The sequence below is a fragment of the Rhinoderma darwinii genome, chromosome 1 (assembly GCF_050947455.1).
Source record: "Rhinoderma darwinii isolate aRhiDar2 chromosome 1, aRhiDar2.hap1, whole genome shotgun sequence".
Lineage (NCBI taxonomy): Eukaryota > Metazoa > Chordata > Amphibia > Anura > Rhinodermatidae > Rhinoderma > Rhinoderma darwinii.
Genome location: NC_134687.1, coordinates 615,701,178 through 615,724,580, shown reverse-complemented (window position 1 = coordinate 615,724,580; position 23,403 = coordinate 615,701,178). Strand labels below are relative to the sequence as shown.

General features: G+C 42.7%; 1 protein-coding gene across 1 annotated transcript; it reads right to left on the bottom strand.

Moving 5' to 3' along the window:
* Positions 1-17,218: 17,218 nt before the first annotated feature.
* On the bottom strand, positions 17,219-23,068 carry SUB1 (SUB1 regulator of transcription). The gene is made up of 5 exons (XM_075841663.1): positions 22,961-23,068; positions 20,163-20,235; positions 19,211-19,336; positions 18,487-18,595; positions 17,219-17,473 (listed from the first exon to the last, which is right to left on the bottom strand). The coding sequence occupies exons 2-5, from the start codon at positions 20,232-20,234 to the stop codon at positions 17,394-17,396; spliced, it is 387 nt and encodes a 128-aa protein (XP_075697778.1). The 5' UTR covers position 20,235; positions 22,961-23,068; the 3' UTR covers positions 17,219-17,393.
* Between the last annotated feature and the right edge of the window lie 335 nt (positions 23,069-23,403).

Here is a 23,403-nt window from a genome sequence, read left to right as displayed (position 1 = left end):
ACCCCTGCAGATTAAAGACAAATGGACTACAAAGATACCTGACCTTACGGAAGGGGACTGGGATGAGATCCTATCCTCTCCGCTATATGTGTCGCAAGCCACTAACAATAGGATGATACAATTATCCATAGTTCATCAAAGCTACCTTACTCCTGTTAGATTGCATAAAATAGGTAGATACCCGAGCATGGAATGTCACAGGTGCCGGTACCCTAGGTCAGACTTTTGGCACATGATTTGGGCATGTCCGGTTATCTCCTCTTTTTGGGAAAGGGTGGTCGGGGTAGCTGCTGGAATCCTGCATATCCCAGTCCCAGTTAGTCCACAAGTTTGTTTGTTTGGTCTTCTCCAGGATGAACAGTGGCCCCATTATTTGAAAATATTCCTCCGGGAAATATTGTTTATGGCACTGAAAACTATTGCTTTAAGGTGGATGGACCCACGTCCTCCCACTTAGGCTAAATGGAAAGCGCTTGTGAACTCTATCATTCCGTATGAGAGGATAATGTATAGACAGAGAGGATGCATTGATAAATTCTATAGGATATGGGAAGCATGGTGTGATTCTCCAGTGACTCAGTATATCCCGCACAGGTATAGTGACCTCCGTAGGTTATTGACACACAATTGAACATACTGGGTTGTGGATCTATACAATTTATAAAACAGTGTATTGACTTGTCTTTGCTCTTTTTTTTTTTCATTGTATACTGTATTATGTGTATGGTATGATTGCATTTGTAATACGATTCTTCAATAAAACGAGTTTAAAAAAAAAAATATGTAATTACAAGGTTGCACCAAACACACTAATACAGATTTTTATTTTTTTTAAAAATGAGTTTTCGAAAGTGTACATAGAATTTAACAAGGGAAAAATTTCAAGGTAAATGGGTAGATACACATGTGCGAGTGTACTGTAAAGGTTACCATGGTGGTCATCAGTGAGATAAGCGTTTAGCTTTGAGAAGCAGCTACATGGCTGTGGCTGAAACATATATTTTCCGGTCTGAAGGGTATAAAAGTTATCTATAATATTTCTAGTTTTGCAAACTATAGGAAATGAAACGAAGCAGATGGGACTTTACGTGGTTTCAATACCCAGAGTGTCACCAACACGACACTGCTAGATCTTCATAAATGAAACCACAAAAAAAAAACACTGTTATATTGGTGTTGCTGACAGAATAAGGGTCTGAAAACCATAGCACAGAATCATAAGGACTTTGTGTGCCGTCATACTGCCTCCTGTATAAGACCATAGCGCATATCCATTATAAAAATCCCCAAAGAAATCTGTCGGCCTATGCTTCATATGGAATCCATGAAGGGGAGACAGTGAAATGTGCCACTGCATTAAAGGGACTCTGTCAGCAGTACTAAGGCCTCAAAACCGCTGACAGGGTGATATTGGGGAGGGGTGAGGACATTGTAAACCTACCTTTTGTCTTGGTCATGCAAATAGGTAAATGCATCAATATAAATCTATGACATTCTCAACCTAAACAAGTAGAGGGTAAGTAAAGAAAATGTACAAAGATAAGTAATACCCAAGGCCTCTTGCACACAACCGTTGTGCCACTTGGGCCGTTTTGATAGCATCCGAGTGGCGCCCGATAGTCTTCACAGACCCATTCACTTTAGCAGGTGAATCGGGTCCGTGAAAAATGGTCCGAGTCAAGGTAGAACATGTCTTATCATTCCTCGAATCACTCACGGGACTCGGACGGCACACACGGTCGTGTGCATGAGGCGTAAACAGGGCTTGAACTATGCAACAAGATACAGTACAAACCATGTCAATAAATCCTTTAAAGGCTCGGCCCACCTATGCAACCACTTTCTTAATCAAAACCTATCATATTGTGTCTACAGCTCCTATGCATCTTAATAGTTACAAGACTGCAAATCTCATGACCTTCAGCCTGCTGTCATACTCCCATCTGTCCCCTACTTCTTACTAACCTACTAAATGTATGTTTGTAAGAAGTACGGGATAGATATGAGAGTATGACTGCAGGATCAGACTAGACAGGGTTTGTTTGTAGTCTGTAACCATGGAGACGCATAGGTCTGATTAGGCGCTGTAGAAACAAAACGGTAGAAGATATTTGAATAAAAACTATTTTGTTTCTTTATCTCCAAAACATCGAAACAAAAGTTGTGAAGGTAAACATGGCCTTTAATGCCAGTCTAAAATAGCAGTCTAACATCATTAACCTGATAAATCAATGTTTTTGGTAGAAGTGATATTTCTACATAACAAATAATTCACTTGTAAGTGTAGTAGAGTAGTAAAAAAAACAGAGCCAACAATTAGGACATGCATGCCGCTCATTCTGAGGAATTGAATCATTAAAGAGAACCTTTCACCTCCCCATACATGTGCAGCTGAGTGCAGCATGTAATGGGGAGGGCTGCACAAACCCTGGGGCACTTTACATTTTTTTTCTACCTCCCTCCGTTATTTAGATATCGGTGCCGTTATATTTTGTGCCCGATATTTAAATAACCCCCTGAACTGTCAACGGGGCGTGTGCTATGAAGGGGGCGTGTTACTATGGCTGTGACACTGTCCAATCAGATAAAAGAGAGGAGATAGAGTGTGCGCGCGCGCGCTCTCTCACTCTTCAGCTTTGAAGATCAGTCTTCTGCCGAACTGGCAAGGGGGCGTGTCACTGCTACGGACAGTGTAAAGAGCTGTGGAGAGGAAAGCGCGCATGCGCGCTCTCATCTCTTGTGAGAGATCAGTCTTGTACGTTGTCTGCCGAACTGGAAATGGGGCGTGTCACTGCTACAGTGTTAAAATAGCTGTGGAGCACTTACACTGTACGTAGCAGAGACACGCCCCCTTGCCGGTTCGGCAGAAGACTGATCTTCAAAGCTGAAGAGTGAGAGAGCGTGCGCACACTCTCTCCTCGCTTTTGCTGCTACACTGTCCATATCTGATTGGACAGTGCCACAGCCATAGTACCACGCCCCGTTGACTGTTCAGGGGGTTATTTAAATATCGGGCGCCAAATATAATGTCTCCAATATCTAAATAACGGAGGGAGGTAGAAAAAAAAATGTAAAGTGCACTCAGCTGCACATGTATTGGGAGGTGAAAGGTTCTCTTTAATTGTAAGGGGCTTGTTCAAAATAACAGCAGCGAAGGGTTATATTAGTGGTCATTCATTCTGTGGAATAACAGGTGTCAATTTTGGCCCTTATTTAAGGTAAGAAGGTGGCAAATGTTGCACATGTTGGTTATAGCGCATTTCCTTCTGAAATACTGGGGAAAATAGGTCGTTCCAGATATTGTTCTGATGAAAAACCTACTTTGATTAAAAAGTTGATTGGAGAGGAAAAACATAGAGAAGTGCAGCAAATTATAGACTAAAATTATCTCAAATGCCTTGAAGCGGCAACCAAAACCTGAAAGATGCAGAAGGAAGAAGGCAACCACTGTTCGAATGGATAGAAGAATAGCCAAAGTGGCAAAGGTTAGGGCGTGGCCTGGTAATGGCGCCGAGCGGACGTGTGGACTGAGAGCTCCGCTACAGACTTCATCCCAGCACGCTCTTTAGCATGAGAAGGCAGAGGCAAACGGCACCCTGATGAGCAGGAGAACACCCAGGCATATAGGCACACCGTCCGGATCACAAGCGAGGGCATTTACTGGAGGCATTCACAGGTATTTTGGCGACACAGTGAGGGGAGAAAAATCTAAGATGGCGCCGCCGGGCCCTGACCGCCGGACCAGGGGAAATGGAAGCACAGTACAGGACGCTTCCCCTACAGCCCCCCCATCTCCAGCCCAAACCTCCTCTCCTAGCTCCTCTTCGCCTCAGAAGAATACTACAGGCCTAACCACGCAAATGCCTGCGACAGATATGATTTCTGTTCCAGGGAATATGCTTATGGAGCTAAAACAACAACTTGCGGCAGTTCCAACAAAGGGGGACATTGAAGCTTATGTGAGCAGACTGGAGACCACGTACAAATCCGAGATACAGGCGCTGACATGCAATCTTTCTCAGCTTACAGACCAGGTACAGTACATGGATGGAGATATTACAGCGACTTCTCAGGCACAAGCATCCCACCAGTCGACGCTGGAACAACATACTCAGCAAATCCATATGCTGTTTAATATCGCTGAAGACCATGAAAACCGCAACCGTCTGAATAACTTGCGTGTACGCGGCCTGCCGGAGACATATAGCACTGCCTCTATAGTTCCTACCCTGAAGGGCCTATTCAACTCTCTCCTGGGACGTGAGCCTGAATCTGCTCTGGAAATTGATAGAGCACACCGCACTCTGGGTCCTAGAAACGCAGACCCTGATAGGCCGAGAGATATCCTGTGCCGCATTGACTACTTCACGCTGAAGGAAGAAATATTACGAAAAGCCAGAGATAAAGGCGATATCTTATGGGAGGGGACCAAACTTCAACTCTTATCTGATCTCTCCAAAATGACTTTGGATAAACGCAGGAACTTGCGCCCTTTACTGGATGTTCTGCGGGAGCATGGGATTCCATATTCTTGGGGATATCCGTTCCAGCTTCAAGTCAGGAAAGATGGCGTTCTCTTCTTCGTCCGGGAGCTAGCCGACATCCCAGAGTTCTGTGAGGCGTTAAACATCCCAAGAGTCTCCATATTGGACTGGCCCTCAACTCCGTTTCTTCCCCAAAGAGCACACCAAGGACGTCGCGGCAGATCTCCAGCCCTTCGTGGACGGCGTCAGGAGCGACGACAGATGGAACCGGTCCCAGAAAATTAAGTGGTGGTCGTGAGTATATATACTCACCCACATGTAGCATAATTATAAGCCCTTTCCGGCTTTGACACGGAACTCTCATGATTATATATTTGTATTCTATACATTCTGCAGGGACACAGGTTGAGGGTTTATGATGTTTTTTGAAAGAATCTAGAACGAATACCTTGATGTGATATGCTTTTACATAACTGTGCCCTGGTTAGAGATAGACGAGGTTCATTAGCACTTTACATAAATGCGTCACTTTAATGGTACACTGTTCCACTATTTGCCTCTGAATGTATATTTAAGGTTCCGCACGATCTCATGTGTCATACCATATTGCCTTAGATACTACCGCTTAACGGGTGTTCTCCATAGCTCCTTCTGGTGCTATACTGTTCTCTTGATACTTATTCCTATTGTATTATTTCATGTTGCTCTATCTGCTTTACTTTCTCAGTAATATTGCTGGGGTGATAGTCTAAGCGTTCGCTGGGTTCCTGACTAGTCACTCTTCCAATTAGGGATTCACTGGTTTGCCAGTGTTACTTGGTTTGTAATATCTCTCTGATTTAGTCATCAGAGAGCGCGTTTTCACCCTTATTCTATACTTCATCCCCGAAGTTCGTTTTATTTTTATTTTTGTTTCAATTTCTCCTACACCTAACCTTACCCCCCCCCCCTCTTTCCCTCTTCCCGCCTTTATTAGTGTGAGGGGATGGCCTCCCTAAAGATGTGCACTCTGAATGTCGGGATTTAATACTCCTGAAAAATGCGCACAGATCCTTTATGACATGCATAAAGAGAGGGTCCAACTCTTGTTTTTACAGGAGACCCATTTTAAAACAGCACACACTCCTCGTCTTAGCACTCAATACTACTCCAAGTGGTATCATAGCACGAATACGGAGTCCAAAAGCAAAGGGGTTAGTATTGCAATTCATAAATCCCTATTGCACGAGGTATTAGCGACGGCGTCAGATACGGAGGGTCGCTACTTATTTATCAAAATTTCTCTACATGGCAAGGTATTACGTTGGCTAACTTTTATCTGCCTAATCAGGATCAGGCTAGGGTGTGCAGGTCACTGTTGCGCAGGCTGGAGGATTTCTCAGAAGGTCTGCTGGTAATTGGAGGCAATTTTAACCTAGTATTTGACAGATATCTTGACTCTGGTAAAAGCTCGGTACCTAGGTCACATTTGTCAGCCTTATCATCCACATTACATACAATGCATTTGGTCGATGTTTGGCGCACGCTCCACCCACAAACCAAAGATTACGCCTACTTTTCTGCGTTACATAATTCATACAGTAGAATTGACATGTTCCTTCTCAGTCACCATTTCCTCACGTGGAAACCCACCACAATGATTGGGAATGTACTCTGGTCGGATAATGCTCTGTTCTTAGATATCCCGGATAAGCCAAAACATTTTAAGAATTGGAAGCTGAATGACAACCTCCTAAACGACACAGTCTGTATGACCGCAATGAAGAACTCCATTCAGTCCTTCATTCTTAATCATACAGCGGACACAACAGCCTTACCACTGCAATGGGAGGCGTTGAAATGTGTGTTAAGAGGAGTTCTTATCCAACATGGGTCACGCCTGAAAAGGGAGAAAGGAGCCCAAATGACCAAATTATTAGATAAGAGTAACGTCCTTGAGACCCAACATAAACGCACGCAACTCCTCACTACACTATCAGAACTCGGCCTCGCCAGGAACCAACTCAGGGAACTGCTCGACCAAACCTACACGAGGTATAGAGACAGGAATCGGAAGTACTTTTATGAACTCGCTGACAAATGTGGACGACCTCTCGCAAGGGCGCTGCATCCCAGATCACAGGCTGCATATATCCCTAAATTACACACAGCATCAGGGCAGGTGGTTTCTGATCCCAAGGACATCACTATGGGTTTTCAACAATACTATTCTTCCCTATACAATATTAAGGGTAGCTTACATGACATTCCGGTGGAAACACTACAGTCCAAAATAGACGAGTACTTGAACGAGACTCCAGTCCCTACTCTTTCCCATGCAGACTCTGACATGTTAGAGTCCGATTTCACGGAGGACGAAGTGCTGCAAGCTTTTAAGGACTCTCCATTGGGAAAGAGTCCGGGACCTGATGGTTTCAATAACAAATTTTACAAAACATTCCAGGAGTTTCTAATTCCTTTTTTAACAAGGGTTTTCAACTCCATCACTCCAACATGCGGCTTCGCCCAACAGTCGCTTGAGGCACACATCACATTGCTACCAAAACCGGGGAAAGACCCTACGTCTTGCCCTAACTTCCGCCCGATTTCACTGATCAACGTAGATGTCAAATTATTTGCGAAGATCATTGCATCACGCATGTCTCCTATCTTACCGTCTCTCATCCATGATGATCAGGTGGGATTCGTTAAGGGACGAGAGGCAAGAGACAATACAAACAAGACCATCCTTCTCATGTCTTATGCACAACGACAACGGATCCCTACATGCCTGCTCTCTGTGGACGCCGAAAAGGCGTTTGACAGGGTAAGCTGGCAATTCCTTGGGAGGGCATTGTCACAAATCGGTTTGGGTAACAATATGCTTGGAAAAATAATGTCTTTATATACAAAACCTACAGCCAGGGTTCGTGTGAATGGGCTATTATCAGATCCACTGCACATTTCAAATTGTACCAGACAGGGATGCCCGTTATCCCCTATATTATACGTTCTCACCATGGAACATTTGGCTAGTGCATTGCGTAAAAACTCTTCCATAAAAGGAATAAACGTGAGATCAATGCATACCAAACTTGCCTTATATGCAGATGACCTCCTCTTGTATGTAACTGAACCTATTGTGACTTTGCCATCCATCCTTAACCCCTTAATGACCGGGCATGTTTGTACCTTAATGACCAAGCCAGATTTGTCAAATCTGGTATGTCTGACTTTATCAGAGAATAACTCTGTGAAAGTTTTGAATATCCAAGTAATTCTGACATTGTTTTTTTGTCACATGTTGTACTTTATTTTAGTGGTAAAAGTAGACTGATACGATTTGCGGAAATTAATTAAAAAATAGAAAAATGGAAGAAATTTTGTAAAAATTACCATTTTCCCCAATTTTTAACTGCAATATGTCACATATGTACACACATACTGTACAATTTTTTTTATTAAATATATATTTCTATCTCTTTACTCTATTTTGGCAGCACTTTTGAAAAAATAAAATAAATTTTCAGCAATTTAGAGGACTTACAAATTGAATAATAATTTTATAAATTTTGAAGTACATTTTGTTTTCCTGCACCAAGCCAGGTTTTCAGAGGCTCATAGGTCTCAGAGTGATGGAAACCCCCACAAATGACCCCATTTAGAAAACTAGACCCCTTAAGGTATTTACCTAAGGGTATAGTAAGTATTTTGACCCCACAGTTTTTTGCTAAATTGAATACATAGCAGGTGAAAAAAAAATATTTCACTTTTTTTCATAAAAGTATCAGTTTGAAGACCAATTTCTTTGTAAAGCGACCATGAGAATGAAGAAACACACCACAAAATCTATCACCCTGTTTCTCCTGTTTTCAAAAATACCAACATTGTGGCCCTAATGCGCTGCCTGGACACACGGCAGGACCCAAAAGGAAGGGAGCACCCGGAGGCTTTCAGGACTCATATTTTGCTTGAAAATGTTTTAGGCCCCACTGTACATTTGGAGAGGCTTTGAGCTGCCAGAACGATAGAAACTCCCCATAAACGACCCCATTTAGAAAACTAGACCCCATAAGGTATTTATTTAGGGGTATAGTAATTATTTTGACCCCACAGTTCTTTGCTAAATTTAATGCATATCAGGTGAAAAAAATAATAATTTCACTTTTTTCATAAAAGTATTTGTTTGAAGACCGATTTCTTTGTAAAGCGAACATGAAAATGAAGAAAGACACCCCAAAATCTATCACCCTCTTTCTCCTGTTTTCAAAAATAGCCACATTGTGGCCCTAATGCGTTGTTTGGACACACGGCAGGGCCCCAAAGGAAGGGAACACCCGGAGGCTTTCAGGACTCATATTTTGCTTGAAAATGTTTTAGGCCCCACTGTATATTTGGAGAGGCTTTGAGCTGCCAGAACGATAGAAACTCCCCATAAACGACCACATTTCGAAAACTAGACCCCTTAAGGTATTTATCTAGGGGTATAGTTAGCATTTTGACCACACAGGTTTTTCGCTAAATATATTGGAATTAGTCTGTAAAAATTAAAATGTACTTTTTTTCTGAAACAACATAGAAATTTTTATTATTTACAAGGAATAACGAAGAAAATGCACCCCAACATTTGTAAAGCAATGTCTCCCGATTACGACAATACCCCATATGTGGTAATAAACTGCTGTTTTGACCCACAGCAAGGCTCAGAAGGAAAGGAGCGCCATTTGGATTTCTGATTTTGCTGGAATGGTTTTCGGTGCCATGTCGCATTTGCAATGCACTGGAGGGACCAAAACAGTGGAAACCCACCAAAAGTGACCCCATTTTGGAAAAACCTTCAAGAAATTTTTCTAGGGGTATAGTGAGCATTTACACCCCACGGGTCTTTTGCAGAGTTTATTGGAATTAGGGCGCGAAAATTAATATCAACATTTTTTCCACTAAAATGTTGCATTTTCTCATTTTCACAAGGGATAAAGGAGGAAAAAAAAACAAACATTTTTTATAAAGCAATTTCTCCCGAGTATGGAAATACCCCACATGTGGTCAAAAGTTTTTTCATTAGAAATGAATTAACCCTTTCAGGACTGATCCATTTTTTGCTTTCATATTTTAGATTTTCACTCCCCGCTTTCCAAGAGCCATAACTTTTTTATTTTTCCATCAATAGAGTGGTGTGAGGGCTTATTTCTTGCGGGAGGAGCTGCAGTTCTTATTGGTACCATTTTTTGGTACATAAAAAGTGATTCAAAAGTTGTATTACATTTTTTTTTTAGAGCGAAGGTGACAAAAAAAAAAAAATAGCGATTTTGGCGGTTTCAATTATTACATTTTTTTAAGGTGTTCACTGTGCAAATTAAATAATGGTATATTGTAATAGTTCGGACTTTTACGGACGTAGCGATACCAATTTTGTTCATTTTTTTACATTACTTTAGAAGAAAAATGCGAAAAGGTGTTTTGTTTTTTTAACTTTAAAAAAAAAAATTCTCACTACTAATAACTATAATTCTTCTACACATTTTATTATTCAATCCCCTTGACTTGATCCAGCGATCATTGGATCGCTGGTACAATACACTGCAATACTAATGTATTGCAGTATATTGTTATTCTTACAGGCTTCTGTAACAGAGTGATCGCTGTACCTGTCCGTTAGTACCGAGGGGGCCTGCTGTAATACACATCAGACACCCGCAGCTTATGGAGCGGGCACAGCACGTGAGCCGGCTCCAGACATCAACCCCTGCACCATGACGGGCAATTAAGTCATAGTGCGCAAAGGGGTTAATGCGCAGCGGATGGTTCAAAGTGAAAATTGCAATTTTCCACTGATACGCCATTTTAGTGCATAATATGTTGTGCTCAGTTTGTGCCACAGAAGACAAATACCTCATAAAACGTTAAGCGGGTTCTCTCAGGTATGGCGACGCCATATATGTGTGGGCGCAAACTGCTACTTGGGCACGCTGCAGGGCTCAGAAGGGAGGGAGCGCCATTTTGCTTTTGGAGCGCAGATTTTGCTTGGTAGTTTTTCTGTTTTGGGTTTCGCTGGTATTTCAGTTTATAATTTGGGGGTATATGTTATCTGTGCGGAGAACATCAGGGTATGTGTAATCTGTGCCGGGTACATCAGGGTATATGTAATCTGTGCGGAGAACATCAGGGTATATGTAATCTGTGCGGAGAACATCAGGGCATAATAAGAGGGTATAATAATGGGGTAAATAAATAATTCATAGATGTGTGGCCGGTATCGCACTGATAAATGGCGCCCGATCTTATCCGCTTTTGGAACACTCTGCACATTTTGTATCGTCATATTCTGGGAGCCAGAACTTCTTTATTTTTTCACCACCGGAGCCCTGTGAGGGCTTATTTGTTGCGGGACAATCTGTCGTTTTCATTGGTACTATTTTGGGGTACGTGCGATTTTTTTTGATCACTTTTTATTCAATTTTTTTGCAATCCTGAGCAAAAAACAGGAATTCTGACACCGTTTTTTAGGTTTTCTTTTTGCGGCGCTCACCGTACGCTATAGGTGACATTTTTACTTTATTCTGCGGGTTGGTACGATTACGGCGATACCAGATGTATATAGGTTTGGTCCTTTTTTTTATCGTTTGCACAATAAAATGACTTATTTATAAAAAATAAAAAATTCTGTGTCGCCATATTCTGAGAGACATAATTTTTTAATTTTTTAGTCAAAAAAGCGGTGTAAGGGCTTGTTTTTTGCGGGACGGATAGAAGTTTTTATTGGTACTATTTTCGGGTACATGCGACTTTTTGATCACTTTTTATTCTTTATTTAGGGAGCGGTGGTGACCAAAAAAATAGCGATTCTGTCGTAGTTTTTTATTGATTTTTTTTGGGGTGTTCATCGTGCGGAAATAACATTATAGTTTTATAGTTGGGTTCGTTACGAACGTGGTGATACCAAATATGTGTACTTTTTTTAACGTGTTCATTTTTTTTCTATAATAAAAGTCTTATTATAGAGAAAAAAGCATTTTGTGTTTATAGAACTTATAACTTTTATTTTTACACTTTTTTTAAAACATTTTTATTACTTTTTTTTACTTTTTTAACTTGTCCCACTAGGGGACACTTAGTCTTGCAGCTTTGATCGCTGCTAGAGTACATTACACTACACACGTAGTGTAATGTACTCCAACTGTCATTGTGACGTGACTGTCACACTGACAGGAAGCAGAGGAGGAACGGCCGGACGCTGTTCCTCCGAGGCTTCTGTACATGGCAACCCGGAGGTCATTATCTGACCTCCGATTGCCGTGACAAGCATCGGTAGCCCCCACGATCACTTCGTGGGGGCTGCTGATGTGCTTCAAACCACTTAAATGCGGCGACGGCAATCCGTCGCCGCACTTAAGGGGTTAGCTGCCGAAAGCAGCGGCGATGGTCCGCTGTCCGGCAAGACTGATGTCTCAGCTGTCTAGGACAGCTGTCAGCGCGCGCCTGTCACTCTGTGTTTACACAGAGTGACAGTTTGAAATGCGGACGAAAATGAACGTCATGGTGCGGGAACTAGCAGCCGACCATGACGTTCATTTTCGTCCTTGGTCGTTAAGGGGTTAAAGAGGCTCTGTCACCAGATTTTGCAACCCCTATCTGCTATTGCAGCAGATCGGCGCTACAATGTAGATTACAGTAACGTTTTTATTTTAAAAAAACAAGCATTTTTGGCCAAGTTATGACCATTTTCGTATTTATGCAAATGAGGCTTGCAAAAGTACAACTGGGCGTGTTGAAAAGTAAAAGTCCAAGTGGGCGTGTATTATGTGCGTACATCGGGGCGTTTTTACTTCTTTTACTAGCTGGGCGTTCTGACGAGAAGTATCATCCACTTCTCTTCAGAACGTCCAGCTTCTGGCAGTGAAGACACAGCGTGTTCTCGAGAGATCACGCTGTGTCTGCACTGCCAGAAGCTGGGCGTTCTGAAGAGAAGTGGATGATACTTCTCGTCAGAACGCCCAGCTAGTAAAAGTATTAAACACGCCCCGATGTACGCACATAATACACGCCCAGTTGTACTTTTGCAAGCCTCATTTGCATAAATACAAAAACGGTCATAACTTGGCCAAAAATGCTCGTTTTTTTAAAATAAAAACGTTACTGTAATCTACATTGCAGCGCCGATCTGCTGCAATAGCAGATAGGGGTTGCAAAATCTGGTGACAGAGCCTCTTTAAGGAATTCGAACGTTTTAGTCAGCTCAGCAATTTCAAAGTCAACTACTCTAAAACTGAAGCTTTAAATGTTTCCCTCAGCAGTGAGTTGGTTGAACACTTAAAACAAAATTTCCCATTCAAATGGCAGCAAGAATCTCTAAAGTATCTGGGAATCAATATCCCAACGGATTTGACAGAGTTGTTCCGTCTGAACTACACCTCTTTATTACATCGCACAATGAAAGATATGGAGCAGTACTCTTCGGCTCGCCTTTCTTGGTTTGGCCGAATCAATGCGGTAAAAATTCTATTTCAGACGGTCCCGATTCTGGCAACTCAACCCTACTTCCGTCAGTTACATAGAAGCATAAATAAATTTATTTGGGGACCTAAAAAACCCAGAATAAGCCTAAAAGTGCTCTGCAAACCAAAATCGGAGGGAGGGGCGGGGCTACCTGATTTTAAAAAATACCACTCTGCAACATTGTTGATGAGAATCGCTGACTGGTTTAGATCATATACTCACAAACAATGGGTTCGTGTGGAATTAGAAATTTCCCCTTTATGACTAACATCTCTCCCATGGACGGCCAAGCAGCTCAGAAATACCTCTATGCTACCATCGTTAACTCAAAATTTTTTAGTGGCTTGGGACAGGGATGCAGCGGCTCTTAACCTAACCCATTGTCCTGGTCCTTTCACTCCATTATTTGACAATCCAGACTTCACACCGGCAGTGGGAGTCGAGGAATTTCTTTCTTGGAAGAAACAGGACAATGTCAGACTCGCTTCCACACTCACTGACACTCATGAGCTCCCCACTTTACTGTCCTTGAGGGAATCGTGTCCTCACAAAAGACTATCTTGGATGGAGTATTTACAGCTTAGGGCATACATTTCCTCTTTGCCAGACAATGCGGCTATCCCCTTAGACAAAACAGCACTGGAAGTCTTCCTACTGATACCCTCCATGCCGACCAAACTGTTATCAACAATGCACGTCTTTCTACCTGACTGTTCTGAGCTGTCTCAACTTAGATATGTACAGGCGTGGGAACGCGAACTGAGGTTTCACATACAGGAGGAGGATTGGCAAAAAAATTTTTTGCTTACCCATAAACTGCCATCAGCCTGTTACGCCCAGGAAAATAATTTTAAAATTCTCACCCGTTGGTATCGATACCCGATCTTGTTACATAAAGCTTTTCCCTCCGTGTCTGACCAATGTTGGCGCTGCCTTTCCGCTTTGGGAACCGTGCTGCACATATGGTGGGAATGTCCCATATTATCTCCATTTTGGACTAACATATTCGAACTATATAATGTGCTGTTTGATTCCCAAACTCCTATTGAACCTGCCATTGGACTACTGTCCCTTCTGCCAGGCAACGTCACAGCCTTGAAAAAAGGTATTTTCAGACACTTTCTCACTGCAGCTAGGTGCGCGATTCCTAGACATTGGAAATCCACGAGATGCCCCTCTCTTCGCGAATGGGTTACCGAGTTAACTCATATCATGAGAATGGAAGGCCTCCTGGCAGGGGACAATGGCAAACGAGACAGATTCATGGCTACATGGAGGAGCTGGATTCTGTTTGCAGAAAGCAAAGCCCTTCCACGTTGGCTGGAAGAACACACCTTAATCTTCTTTGGCGTCCGTACGTCTTGATTAGAGGCCACCCCTCTCCACTATACACCTTACCTGTCACGCGGTCCTTCCTTCTTCTTCCGTTTTCTTTTCTCCCCCCCTTGTCTCTTATTTTTGCATATAATACATCAGATTGATTATATTGTACAAATTCTTCTGTGCTTATTTGTTCCTCATTGAATGGTTTTTACGCTAATGTACACTTCTTGATGCCGACAATGTATATGCTCTTTATGTATAACATTTGCATTGTATGCAAAAATTTCATGTAAAGTGGTTCAGTTGAACTGCCACTCGTTCAAATGCATTGAAGTTGTTATTTGTTTGTATTGAAAATTTAATAAACTTTGATAAAGAAAAAAAAAAGTGGCAAAGGTTCAACCAATGATCACCTCCAGAAAGATCAAAGAGGATCTGAAGTTACCAGTCGCGGCATTGCTTCTGTCAAAACGATGGAACCCTTAAACAACGGTGACAAACAAAAACTATTTTCCCTTGAAAACAGCTCATTTTCAGATGTTTTTTGACTCCGCGTGTGAACATACCCTTATACTCCAGAGCTGCACTCACTATTCTGCTGGTGGAATCCCTGTGTACATATATCACATTACTTATCTTGTACTGATCCTGAATTACGGCCTGTATTATACTCCAGAGCTGCACTCACTATTCTGCAGGTGGAGTCGCTGTGTACAAACATTATATTACTTATCCTGTACTGATCCCAAGTTACCGCGTGTATAATACTCCAGAGCTGCGCTCACAATTCCCCTGCTTTCTACTAAAGACATGTTTTGTTTTTTTCTAGGCTTATACAATCCCCCATCTTAGGCCAAATTCACACCCAACATAAGTAATGCCGTTTAGCCAGCCTACAAATCCACAACAAAATCTGCAAGCGTTAGGCCGGGTACGGTGCGTAAAAACCCTGCAGTATATCACACCTGGAACCCGCAGCACATGGTCTGAAAAACCACACCACGTTGTGGTGCAGTTTTTCGGACGGAATTCCCGCTCCGGTAAGCAGCATAGAAATTTAAAAAAAGTTGTCCATTCCAGGTGGCCAAACTGGAGGAAGAAGCAGAGTTCTGTCTAAGGCCTTATTTACACAAGCGTATTTCACGTCTGATACGCGCGTGAAAATCACACACGTCGCACGGACCCTATGTAAGTCAATGGGGCCATTCAGACATTCCGTGTTTTTCACGCAGCGTGTCCGCTGCGTGAAACTCACTGCATGTCCTATACTTGAGCGTTTTTTGCGCATCACGCACGCATTGCAATGGGTGCGTGAAAATCACGGACATCGCACGGATGCACATTCGTGTGCTGTGCGTGATTCGCGCAACAGTTGCTCAAGAAAAGGGTTTGTCAAAATCCCAATCACTTACATGGAGCTGCACTTTGTGGCAGAATTTCAGTGGCTTCTGCAACAAATATGCGACGTGTGAACCCAGTCAGCCGTAAGGTCGGTTTCAGGCGGCTGTATGACAGACAATACCCAGAGCTCAAGCACTTCTACCGAACTGAACGTCGATCCCCATAGGGTTCCATGATCATCCAAGAACTTCACTTGAAAAGGTGTTTTTTTTTTTTGCACATTAACTAGGCCCCTACAACTGTTTAAGGCCTAGTTCACACAGATTTTTTTTCAGGCAGAAAGAAAAATCTGATTGACTTGCCAGCATCATTTCGCTTTTTTCCCTTGTTGCCATTGCATCTAATGCAAAAGCCGCAGCAAAACACTGCTCCAAAACAAGCACCGTGGGTTTTTCTCTGCCTCCCATGGATTTCAATGGGAGGTCAAAGGTGGAAGCCACTCAAAAGAAAGAGGATGCCATTTTCTTATCCTTCCACGAGCAGCCAAAAGCCACCCAGGAAAAAAATAAAAGAAAAAATGACTGCCTCCCATTGAATTTAATGGGGGGTGATTTGGCCCGTTTTTTTTTGCCACAGATTCCGATACTGTTTCCTTGTCAAAAAATAAAGAGGCCGTTGATCGGGGATTCCAAAATAAAAACAGTGAATTTGTGCCTATTAGGCCAAGTTCAGTTTGTTTTGGTGCTGATTTTGACACAGATCTGCACCAAATCACCCCCCATTGATTTAAACAGGAGGCAGGGGAGATTTATTTTTTTCCCCCCGGACGGCTTTTGCCCACTTGTAGAAAAGCGGCATGCTCGCTCTTGGAACGTTTTCAGCCTTTAACCTGCCATTGAAATCAATGGGAGGCAGAAAAAATCTTGTTTGACTTTTTTTTTTTTTTTTTTGCTGCTGCTGTTGTTTTTCACAAAAAGCACCTGCAGTCGTTTGCATTAGATTATGTTTATAAAACCGCTGTATGCAGTAAGACACCGTAAAAAAAAAAACACTGGCTTTTCAGAACCTGCCTCAGGTTTATTGAATGCAAGTATTTCCCTTTTGAGATAAGCGGTGCCATGTGAAACAATCAGCCGCTCATCCCATTTAAATAAAAAGCAATTACCCAAGGATTCAGGTTAACTGGGAAGTCTGGGCTGATAGTCTGTGACATGTACTTCTTGGCTATGGCTCATCCGGCGCCTCTCAGAGGTTGTAGGTTGAACACGCAGCTCATCTAGGTTACCTTTGTTTTTGGTACTGTCCTTTATTGAAATGTCAAGATTTTACAAAACAAATTTATAAAAGGAAAAAAGCCATACATTCACTTCATAATAAGGACATTACTTAAAGGGACATGATCAGCAATTTCTGGCCTATACTGACAACCTTTTGCTCCATTGTATTGTAACGAAACTTCCTAAAGGAATTCATAGAAATAACGACACACAATTCTGTTCACAACTAAGCAGAAAACAAGAACACACACATTGGCCTTAGGATAAGCAGCTAGGAGTTTGTTTGTTTTCTAGTCGTAAATGGAGGCTCAAACTACGTTTCAAATTTGCCTGGTTTTAATGCACATAAAAATGCGTCATCATACAAATAGTTTTGCAATCCAGAGGAACAATAAACTTGTAAAACAAACAAAGTAGAAAACAAAGTCGCAAATGTAAAAAGAGTGCTTAAAACTAAAAGGTGAGGTTTCTTTCTCTGCCACTAGATGGAGGGTTACAGTTTTCTCATTGCCTCGTCAATGTCAGACATCTGTTCCTTCAGCTGGCTCCACTGCTCAGGATTTAAAGAGATACCTGGAAAAATAGGACGTATAAGAGACAATTTAATGGACTGCTCTATAAATAGATCGTAGAAAGAAACCTACAGTATCATTGATGGTATATAAAGCTTATGGGGTTTATTGATGACCTAATACTTAGGATAGGCCATAAATGCTCAGTTTTTTTCAGGTGTATTTGAGCGTAAAACAGTTGCAATAAGTTCCGAAATACGCTTGGAAAACGCCTGCAAACAGCTTCCCATTGTCTTCGATGGTTAAAAGCTGGGTAGTGCAAGCGGAGTGGAATTTTCCGCCGCTGTTTTAAAAAAAAAAGTGTAAAAAAGAAGCACGTGTCACTTCTTTAGGCAAATTATGACCATTTCCTATTGACTCTGCTAAAAACGCTTTAAAGAAACTTCAAAAGCGTTGGGCAAATCTGCCTCAAAAACATCTGGTTTATGGGCGCTGTTTCTAGGCGTATTTTGGGGCTGTTATATACACCAGCAATTATGTCCACATGCCCTCTGATCTGTGGGGGTGCAACTCTGTACTGCAGAATAAAGGGACCTCGCCTGGAAGGTACGAATGCTGTACAATTTACTTGGATGGGACTAAGCTGCAGTACCAGGCACAGCCAGGATCTAATGTACAGCGTGGTGTGTGTATACACGTTAGTCAAAACCTAATATTCCGCTTATTGACAAGGGACTCAACCAACATTGATGGCTTAACTCCCCTGAAACCTTTATAAACAGGCAGCCACATCCAGCACTCTAAATACATATATTAGGAAAATAAAACTGCCTATAAAGCAATTTAAAAAAAATAAAATAAATTGTGTTGACCGATCCCGCACGGTCCCCACAGTGACTGTCATGCAACCAACAGTACAAGCGCAAGAATTTCAGCCAAGACAGAATTCTTCCCATTGTTCTGAAAAACATTTCCTCTGTAGGGAACCATCGATGTCCTGACAGTATCGCACCATTTTAACACGACCAAAAATTGCCACCCTATCCCTAATGTGACATTTAATATGACCATCACCTTTCCTTCCTGGCTTCAGTTCTCCTTGGTTGTCCATAAAATATTCTCGGATATCAATCAGAACTTTTCCTTTGAAGTCGCGAACGCTGACGTACCGCATTTTTCCAATCTGAAAAAAATATAAAATCCCAGCTCATAGACATCTGTGTGTCAAGTTTTAGAGAAGATCTAAGAATAGAATTGTCTGTCAGGATAATAATGGAAAAGTTTCCAGAATTAATGAAGACAAGTGGCGGTGCTGCCTATACCAGGGCTGCCAAACCTATTTCTACTGGGGCTTCACCAGCCAGAACGGATGGTTGAAGTCCATGTTAATACATAAAAGCTTGCTCAATTTAGGATTAGTTGGTCTCCTGAGCCCGGTATAAAATGAGGTAACCACATCAGTGCAGACATGGAAAGGACTGAGCAGTCGGGAGTGATCGGCACATTCCCTCCCCAGCCTCACAAACACTTAGGGGGCGCCACACTTTGAGAAGCACTGACGTATAGCAACTAGACGCCTCATTTTTTTCCGTATACTGAAAAGTTATATAAAATTTCCAATATACGTTCCATTTCTCACAGTTATCAAAATCTCTGCTTGCTGTCACTCAATAGGAAGAGTCATTGTAAAAATGTTCTGGACACAGACGCAGGACTGATACGTTACAATATGAGTATTGGAGCTCTGTTTTCTAATGAGCCGTACACAAACATGTAGAGCCATTCTAAGGGAACATACCTGGAACATGTTATCCTCCTGGCTACTGCTGCTTTTAGCCGAGGCAGATCCTTTAGAGCTTTCTCCCGACTTCTGCTTCTTTGCTGGCTTCTCCTTCTCTGGTGGGGGTTGCTTTTTTCTTTTTGCCTTAAAACAAATACAGTTTGATACTTTAAATACAGCATAGAAATTGGAGGCACAAGTAAAGTCTTTTCAAGGACAACCTACCAGGACAAAATATTTCATTTAAGGGAAAAAAAAAAAAAAAGAAAAAGTGATCCACTTAAAGGGAATCTGTCAGCAGGTTTATAAAGTAGTGCCAGAGATCCTGATTCCAACGCTGTATTACTCACTTTTCGGCGCTTAATCGTTTTTGTAACAATGTTTTTCTTCAGCAGCTCGTATTCATGAGCCTACAATGTCATGCCAAGTAAAAATAAAGGCTCCATTGTATATTATGGTGGCTCATCGAGGCACAATACTGCACCCCAGTGTCAAGTTTCCGATGATACAGAACTATAGGTACTGTACAGGCTCCACAGCGCACGTACAGACTGCGGGACAAGCATAGCCACACAAGGATTAGCCCTACTGCCAAGCCTTAGATTTTCTGTGTGGAATCCACCTTAAGGCGTAGCATGCCCTAAGGTTTGCCCAAACAGTGACTTGTACTGGACAGCCCTGAGCTAAAGGCGGACAATATAAACCCATCAGCCCCGTCGATGGCAATGCAGATAAAGGGAGCCCCTCCCATTGTCAGCACCCATGACCAGAATTGATCGCGGTGCTGAATGGGTCAAATAACCGGTATATGAGTTTTCTCCGACCCGGGCCATTAGTGCTGGAGGGTGCGCGACAATAACATCCATCCTCCAGCAGGGCACGATTAACCAATACGTACATAGAGATGCGGGGGAAGAGTTAAAAGGAATAGCAGAGAAAAACCAAACATTGCATGGCATCGTACACTTACCTTTTGATCGACCTCACTATCGGAGTCACTGCCAGATGAGCTTGATGAAACGAGTTCCTTTGATTTAGGCATCCTTTATAAAAAATAAATAAAAAAATGAATATGGAAACGCAGAAGACAAGCGCGGCCATTACATTGTACCGTAATCTACTCGACTGCATTAGTCTCGGCCATATCATAACGGCTATTAATAACTCCAGAGCAAAGACCAGCACTTGTGTCAGCCTCTAATGCGGAGTAAGTCCAGCTTATTAATAAACAGCTCTAATAGGCTACAAAAAATAAAAGTTAGTCTAATTAAATTCCTCTTTGCTGCGGAGGTGCACGTAAACCGTCACGGCAGTAATGGAGGTGAAAGTCACGGGATTTATAAAGTGCCCGCTGCTAGCGTAGACATACAGAAGTAGCATTTAAAGTGGTATTCCCATCTTAGACTCATTGACTAGAAGCCAAACCCTTTAAATTACATTATGGAGTTGGGGAGATCTATAAATGGCTGACAAAACAGCTCCCACGGGAGTTGTCGTCCAGCTTTGGGCTTGCTTAGCCTTTGTTCACATCTGCATCGCGGTTCCGTCAGACCTTTACGCCAGGGGAACCCATATATGGAAACCAAACGGAAAGCATTGAAATCAACGGTAATGCAAATGGAAAGCTATGGTTTCCGTTCATGGGTTCCCCTGACGGAAATGTCTGACGGATCCCCCGGCGCAGACGTGAACGAAGCCTTAGATGGCCAAAACTAGAATGAAATGACATTTGACATATTTCCTCTGCTGGGATCCAGTGCCACTTTGGGGAAATGGCTATAATGAATACGGAGAAGCTCAGATCACTCCTGTCCTGATGGTTTGCTACGACGTATCACTCAGGTAAGACTCTGTGCACACCTGCATCCTGTTTAGAACGGAGCCAGGACAGTTATTCGTATCCGTTGACTGATGGATATTACGTCCTTCACTACTGCACTAGTCTTGCATGAAAATTAGTGGAAACGCCGACGGACTGGCAAAGATGCCAATGTAAACAGAGAACAGTCAGCATGAGAGCAGATCTAAAATGTAGGTATGAGCGCATCTGCTTGGCGAGCGTGGTCACATGTCAGTGATGCAGCCAATCAGCTAGTAGTGTCAAAATTGGCTGCCATTATGAGGTCATCTCCGAGACAGTGATAGTGAAGCAGCTGCGTCATTGTGAACGATAATTTGTATTGAAAATCCCTTAATGGTCGCCTGGTTTTGCAGGTTAAACTGCAGGACCTTTTTGGCAAAATCGTGCAGTCATTAACTGGGAATATGTAATCCTCACCCACCGAGCGTGGACGTGATTTTCTGGTCATCGCTCTGCATTAGGAGTTTTCCAGCCATAAGAAATTGATGGCCTATTTTTAGGATAGGCCATCAATATCTGATCAGTGGCGGTCCGACTTACGGCTGTTTTGAAGGGGGTGCAGTACTCATGCGCTCTATATAAAATGTGCCATGGTGAAGAACCTTCAGAATAAAAGCCCAAAATAAAATGTTGCCGGGTCATCAAACTTCCGGGACTATTTAAAGGGAACCTGTCACCAGCATTTCACCTATTAAACCGACTATACCTGGTAGTAGTGGGTGAAAAATCATTTCTATATAACCTATAATTGTCTTCTTAGTCGGCTCTGTAGCTTTAGTATTTAGCTTTTTAGTGTTCCCGCACCGTATGCTAATGAGCAGAAAAGAGTCAAATCTTCGTTTGGAAAGAGTCAAATCTTCGTTTGGAAAGAGTCATATCTTCATTCCTCAAGTCTTTCCAAGTTCACTTCGCCTCCTTACTTTTGATTGACAGCTCCTCGCCGCCCCCCAGCACACAAAATCCTGCGCTTGTGCATTGACGTCCTCTTTTGGGGTGTGCGCACAAAGGGACACCGCATAATTACGATAAAAGGCGCACAACGTTTGCAGACCGATATTTACAGTCGGAAGAGGAGTTTAGGAGAGGGAATAACGGTAATGAACTTTTTATAGCAGCGGCCAGTGAGGGATAAGTAAAGTTCAATAGGTGAAATGCTGGTGACAGGTTCCCTTTAATACCTTATTAAAGAAACTTCACGTGTTGGATTTGAGTCTTATAATACTTTACTAGGAAGTACAAGGAGTGGTATATGGGGTGAAGAGAGCAATAATAATTTACCTTTTTAAATGAGGACATTTCAACACACAGCCTTCGACATAAGCAAAGACCCCCCCCCCCCCCCCCATCAGAAGAATGTCCCAACCCTTTGTCATCCAGCTTAATGGAAGAGTCCATTCATCCTAGAAATAGGGGGGGGGCGGGAGTCATTTGACATCTGGCCCTCGCCTTGAGTTAAAACAAAAAAACAAAGGGATGAGGTGTTGCCCATAGCAACCAGGTTCCAGCCGCCGCCATCCCTCTCGCTAGGTTAAACCTATAACCGGGCTCCTACGGACAACAGCGCCGGCGTCCTTCTATGGATAATCCAGCCATCAGGCTCACTCGTCTCTCTCCCTCGTTACCGCCATTTTCTTTACTAGCACTGCTCACAATATGGCATTTGGGACCGTAAGTCGCAGTATACATTCTGCGGTGCCTCATCTAAAGTCTGCGGTCTACGCTCTGGGAGCCATAACGCCCCTAGAGAAAGGAGCTGTGCGGCAACAAAACGCCCGCCACAGCTTCCCGCCATCATACAGAATTATTATGGGGGAGGAGCGCGGCCGTTACACCCTCTCTGCTCCCGTTCATTCACGGTCACGGTCGCCGTCGCCGCCCAGCAGACAGACCATAGCCGCCGAACTCACCTGTCCGAGCTCACAAACGATCCACTATAATACCGTCTCCGACAGGAAGTGACGTCAGACCGCCGCTACACGAGGAGAAGAGAAATGAGAGGCCTGGCGCGAAGTACGTAAGCGTCTGCGTAAGGGGGAGTTACCTGACGACCATGTTGTGGTTGGCAATATGAATCGTTACTGATTCGCAGTTGCCAACCAATGACGTCACATCGTAAACTAGATTTCTTTGTGTTTGCTCTGTTTTTGCATTTATCGTGTTGTAGATTTGTTAGGCTGTGGCTCTACAGAGACTTATTCATCTTGTATGAGATAAAATTACGCTGCAAAATCTAATGTAATAAGGATATTGGAATTTAATGCGAGATCGCACTGCAGAAAGGTTTGGGTGTAAACCTGGACGTTTAAAAAATAAATAAATCACAATGTTATTTTACGCAATGTTATAAATT

Excerpts from the sequence above, each read along its gene's own strand:
- SUB1 (XM_075841663.1), bottom strand. The coding sequence starts at position 20,234 with ATGCCTAAATCAAAGGAACTCGTTTCATCAAGCTCATCTGGCAGTGAC. Across the intron at positions 19,337-20,162 it reads ATAGTGAGGTCGATCAAAAG|GCAAAAAGAAAAAAGCAACC; the intron begins GTAAGTGTACGA and ends ATTTGTTTTAAG. Across the intron at positions 17,474-18,486 it reads ACTGAAGCCAGGAAGGAAAG|GTATCTCTTTAAATCCTGAG; the intron begins GTGATGGTCATA and ends CTATTTTTCCAG.